We start from the raw sequence: 6,000 nt of genomic DNA, 5'->3' as shown, positions 1-6,000 counted from the left end.
CATCATGCACATGCACGTGCTCTATACGTTTCCGGGGAGGGATGACATGCGATGTTGGCGTTCTTCTTTTCATGACCTTCCGCCTCTCAAAGATTCAAGGAGGAAAGCTCAGCCCGCCTCAAATACTGACCCTCTATTCTCCTTACGCTTCTACGCTTGCTCTGGGGGAGCCACTTGCTCCGTGTAGTGCTCTCTCTCTCTTATTCTTTCTTTCGTTGGGCTTCCTCGGCAGCTCTTTCCCATTTATTCTTCCCTGTCCCCTATCAGGTGTCTTTCACACGCCCATGATCCTTCTGCTACCCCAATAACCGCGCTTCTCAGGGAGCCGTTGACGACCACCACAACACACAACCCCCCCACACACACAGAATAGCTGTGGACCAAAACGCAAGCCCATGAGACCTCCATATTGCCACTGCCCACCCGCAGTAGCGACTTGGTTTGAGGTGAATGGGAACCCCTCTCTGCATGGCATTATATGCCTACGCAATGCACATGAGAGCACAGGAACGACTCCTTCCCCACATTGCTCTCCATGCGACTGTACTCCCTCTCATGTCTTCCCCCCTCCTCCACTGTTTCCCTGCACCTCCGACCTTGTGACGCTAACGCGTAGTGGATGCTGGTTGCCCTAATGGCTCCCCCCTCCCCCCCCTCCCCCTCTACACGCACACACAAACAGTACACGTTGCCGGACTACTCCCTAGGACGCGCACGTTTGCGACTGTCGTGGCTTTCTTCTGTACACGACGTCCATACAACCGCGTATCTCTGTGTGTCTATGCGCACCCCTCACCCACAGGGGTAGTGAGTGCGCTGTCTTCATATCTGCTCTACACGGGCGCGTGTGTGTGTGTGTGTGTGTGTGTGTGTTCGGCACCGCTTCCCCGCATTTTGTGTGTTCCTCCGCTTTTTTTTCCACCACTAACACAGCGTCACTCCTCATTCTCTTTCATTTCCAGCTTTTCCCTCGCGCGTTCGATTTTTACCCCTCAGTTTCGCAGCACCGCCCCCCCCCCTCCCTCCCTCCCTCCCTACCCCCCTCGCTTGCGGGTGGGTCCATTCGATGTACGACGTGCCTATGCAACTTTATTTCTCTGGCATTTTTCCCCACCCCCCCCCCTGCAGTTGCCCCCCCTTTCTTCCTTCTTCCTTTCTCCTTTGCATTTTGGTGGATTGTGTGGTGTCTTGTGCTCCTCTCCTTTTTCTCCAAGCTCGCCCTGTAACGAAGCTGCCCGAGCAGCTGCTGAATCTGCGAAGCGGGGGGAGAGAGAGCGAGCGAGTGAAGCCACACGAACCTGTCATGTGGTCAGCCCAACAAGTTCTCTACGCGCCTCCCTCCTCCACACCACCCACCCACCCACCCACCCCGTTTCTCTTTAGGTGCAAGCGGCCATGATGCCGGTCTTATCCCCCTTCTCTCTTCCATGCGAACGAGAATCGAACCGGGCGCCGTCCGCCGCCAACGCAACAGTCGTCGGATATGCGACTCTCCCCCGACAAGCTTCTCTGCCACTATCGACCCCACACTCCTTGTCAAATAGTACACGTGAGCCTTTGCAGCAGCAGCAGCAGCAGGCGCGCTTGCGGGGGCAATCACGAGAACACCGGCATATGATCACACCCGCAGCAGAGGCACCGTCGTTGCACCCTATAAGCATCGTGCACTCAAGCGATTCGCGCAGCACCGTTTTATCTGTGGTCCCCTTGGAGTCGTCAGCCAGCGGGGTTGGTGATGAGAATACCCCCCCACGCCGGCAGCGACGCCTGGTATCGAACCAGACACCTGCGGCTGAGCAACGCGCGGAGCCCGAGTTTGATTCACCAGCGCACCCGCTACAGCGTCGGCTTAGTCACGCAGGCCCTGGCATAGCTTCTGCAGCTGCGGGTGGCGCTGAAAGAGGGGAGGCTAGTGCAGTTCTTGGACTGGGACGCGGTATGCACTCGAGTGCGCTGCGAGAGGCAGGGGGGTACCGTCGGTTCTCGAGCCGAAACCACACTGCTCAGCGCGAGCGCAGTCGTCAGGGCAGCTCCAGCATCAGCAGTCTTTTCCCAACGCCGCGGGACACCGAGTCCAGTACACCCTCGAGCGCGCAACAGAGGGGCCGACCTGAGCTCAACCTGCCTAATCCTCTCACCACCCCGGGTGCTGCTGAGGTCCTGGGCGGAAGACACTCATATCGCGACTCGGACAACTCTTTCCTCGTACCCCAACTAAGCTACGGAGAGCAGAGAGAAGGGTCGTCATTCAGCTCGCTCATCTCCGGTCGGGGCCCCGCAACAGTGCCAGCTGGCGCTCCTTTAAGCACCACGAGACCTATTGCCACACCATCCGCAGTGGTGTCTCACGCGCCGACGCGCCGGGAAAAAATCAACACAGCTGCCGTACCGGGCCACACCGAAGGAGTAGCCGCGAGCATCACCATTTTAGTCTCTCCTCAGGGAGTCCAGCTCACCACGTCTCAAGATGCCCTCCGCCGTCAAACTCGCCGCTCGTCATCGCTCATATCTGTGGGTGGTAGGCAAGGTGCAACGCTGTACTCTGATCGGGTTCTGGGAGTGAGGGTGGCGACAGCGTCGAGAGTCGCCACTACAGCGTCGCGCACATCATCCCTTGGAAGCGTCTCCACGTGGCAAGAGAAGCACGCCGATATGCTTCAGGGAGACCGAGAGGACCCCCTCACATCCACTCAAGTGTCATGTGGACTACCCGCGGCGCTGTGGCAGCCACTTGTGCTGACGACGACGAGTGACGGGAATGCAATACAGCCCACACGCCGCCACTACCCCCCCTCCTCAGTGTCGTCTACAAGCGACTTTTCACGGTTGCGACGGCATTCGAGGGACGGTGCAGGTGCATGGATGAGTGGTGGTGGTGGTAATAAGAACAGCAGCAGCAGCAGCGTAACGACCAACATGCACTCACGTCTACACAGCACATCGCCAGAACCGCCGCTGCCCTTCGCAACAGATAAGCGCACCGGCATGGTGAATGAATCAAACGCAAATCCGCGGACGTCACCAGGGTACACCACACGCGCGCAGAGAGAGGGGTTGGACAGCACCGTGACTTCTCGGAGGGCTCGTGGGCTCAGACATGACATCTCTCCCAGCGAAGTCCTAAGCGAATGGGTGCAACACGCTCCTGGAGACCCCCTTGCAGCGGCTCCGTTTCGTGGGTTGACAGGGGAACAGATGACCTCCTCCTCTTCGCTGCGGTCTTTGTTTTGCTACGGTGAAACACAGGGGGATCCCGCGCACGCCGTCGTCGGCAACGGTCCCGCCACCGTCGAATTGATGCCGCCTCGCGCGTCTCAGGTGCCTTCGCAGAGGCACGACGGCATCAACAGCCTTGGGGGGAGTGAGAGCGGTGGCCCCTTGGCCGTCTTCACTCAGGTGTCCGAGGACAGTTTTTCTTCACACTTGGACGCGTCTCTGATGATGTCGCCGAGGGGGGGCCAGCAGATGCCGCACTCTCCCCAGCCTGCACACACCAGTCCCAAGTACACCGTTTGTGGGCCTTGGGACCGCTTTACATACGACGAGGTGGTCAGCCACCACACACTCCTCGACGAGGTCCAGCGTGCTGGTGCAGACGAGAGCTCTGAGCTCAATCACCACAGACAGGAAGGACGTGAAGAGGCTGTAGGCGCATCTCGGTCTGCGTCGCCGCACACCGCCTCCATTGCAGAGTCTGGTGTCACACCCACGGCACGCAACGATTCCGCTTCCCGCGCTGAGAGAGGACCGCTGCCACAGCCGGCAAGCCGCCTTCGTCTTCCTGTCGCTGAGGAGGGGGTAGTCTTGTTGAACCATTTGCAAAATGTGCTGCCACAGGGGGAACTGTACCGGCTGCTCTGCCTGCGCCACCGCGAGCCGCTGAATCATTTCCCTCGTGTTTTTCGTGGCCCTCCACTTGCAGTAAAGTTGACGATCGGTGCTGGGGCTGGCGAGCTTCTTGGCGAACCGAGATATGTGACTGAGTGGGAGGAGGACTACAACAATCTCACTAGCAGCGCCGGCAGTACGGATACTTCGAGCACAGCAAACACTACAGTGTCGCTTTCGTTGACACTTCAACAGCGCGGCGGCGGTCGCCGACATCGCTACTCCACCTCGAGTGCGACCACCGCCGCCAGTGACGCGTCGATGGTAGAGGTCAATGCGACCCATCCACGCGAGCTGTACAGTCGCCTTATAAGTGACCCCGTCCCCTGTGAAGTGGAGGTGTTTCGCCCCGCTGCGGGGGGTGCCGCTGAGGCGCCATTCATCAAATGCACGAGTGTTCCACCCACCGCCCAACGGAGTAACGACCGCGATGGTGTTTATTTCGATCGATTCTCAGGCGCCGTCGTGCTCGGCGGTCATTCGACCTCTAAGGGGGAACCGTGTGGTGCAAACCGCTCCGTCGCTGCCCTCTCACGCACTAGCGCGGTGGTGGTAGCCAACGGCTTCTATAATTCCACTGTGCACGAAAGCCGAGCGCGACAGCTCCAGTCGGCGTACGAGAAAGCCGTGGCAGAATATGGAGAGGCATCGTATTACAGCGTCGACGCTCCTCCTATGCATGGGACTGCACCGACGAATGGATCAGAAAGTCTATTTGCAGTTCCTGGGTGCAGAAATCAAGACAACTTCGAGAAGGAGTGATACCCTGCGTGAGGAAGAAGAATTGTGTGCAATGGGTGACAGGTGCAGTGAAGCCACGCATGAGCGTGGCTTCGGCACAGCCCCTCTTCAGACCGGAAGTGCTAGCGTGCAAAGCTGTAGTGAAACTGCGACGTCGTTGGCCCTGCCACTGGTGTAGCAAGTGTGTGCACCTCCAGCCCCCCCCCCTCCCCCACCCCACCTTTGTCCTCCTTGAATACTGTACCCTTCTCCGTCCTCTCTGCCCCCCCCATCCTCCTGTTGTCTTTTTCCCCCTCTCCACATACAACGATCATCACAACATGTTTTCCCTTGTTCTTTTTTTGAGGGGGAGGGGGGGTGTAGGAGAAGCATTGCGTCGCTTGCTAAGTAGAAAATCCTCGTGTTTCCGCCTCAAAGCTCCGCCCCCCCCCCCCTTCCTCCCCCTACCCCTCCCTCCCGTGTTGTCCACATATGCTCTCTCTCCTCTTTTTTAATATTGGAAATATGACCATATGATGCCCCCCCCCCTCCCTCCCCCTACCCACCACCATCACCACTCCCATGCGCACACACACACACGTACACACATTGTTTACGTTTTACTTTCGTATATTCTTTTCTCCCCCCCAAAAAAACCCTTGCAGATGCTTTTTTTCTGTGTTTTCTCAATGAAATAAAATTGTGTCGTTTTATCGTGTGCCGCCTTCCCCCCCCCTGCCATTCGCAAATATTTTTTCTTGTTCATTCCAGTGTTTGTTTTACATCCGTGTGTGCGTTTATTGGGTGTGTATTGTTTATGTTTTTCCTCATTGACATCGATCTATCCATATATATATTTGTTTATATACATATATATATGCATGTGTATTGAGGGGTTTCTCTACTCCCCCCCTCCCTCCCCGTGGTTTATTTTTGTTGTTGTTCTGTGCATCTTTCATGTCCTACGTGCTTCTTTCCCCTTCGTGATCTGAGGGACAAAAAAAGGGAGTGAGAGGTCTCTCACCTGAAGTATTGTTGTCTTCCCCCTCCTTCCCCCCCCTTCGTCATTGTGCTCCCTTCATTCTATTAGATGTTTCCTTGACATCTGTACACAGGAGGTGAGTGTGGAGAGGAAGGAGGGGAGGGGAGGGGAGGGGGGGGCGGAGTTGTGCATCTCTATGTGTATTTGTGAACTGCTCGCGCGCGCATGTGTGTGTGTGTGTGTACAAGTCGGCATGTGTGAACATCTGTCTGCTGAAGGGGAGGAGAAAGCAGAGAGAGGGGTGTGTGTGAAAAGATGAGGTTTTCAAGGGGGTGTGGTCTCCCTCTCTCTCTCTGTCTTCCCACGCTCTTCACTCCGCCCCCCCCCTCCCCTTCCCTCTCCCTCGTGTT

The 6,000-nt window shown here is 57.2% G+C and overlaps 1 protein-coding gene across 1 annotated transcript; it reads left to right on the top strand.

Moving 5' to 3' along the window:
• Positions 1–1,398: 1,398 nt before the first annotated feature.
• Positions 1,399–4,650, top strand: JKF63_03929 (uncharacterized protein; the record flags this gene model as incomplete). Its single annotated transcript, XM_067899926.1, has 1 exon — positions 1,399–4,650. The coding sequence occupies one exon, from the start codon at positions 1,399–1,401 to the stop codon at positions 4,648–4,650; it is 3,252 nt and encodes a 1,083-aa protein (XP_067755132.1).
• Positions 4,651–6,000: the final 1,350 nt, after the last annotated feature.

This window comes from Porcisia hertigi, chromosome 31, assembly GCF_017918235.1.
Source record: "Porcisia hertigi strain C119 chromosome 31, whole genome shotgun sequence".
NCBI classification, from domain to species: domain Eukaryota; phylum Euglenozoa; class Kinetoplastea; order Trypanosomatida; family Trypanosomatidae; genus Porcisia; species Porcisia hertigi.
Note: the sequence above shows the minus strand (reverse complement) of the source record. Positions and strands in the feature narration are given on the sequence as shown.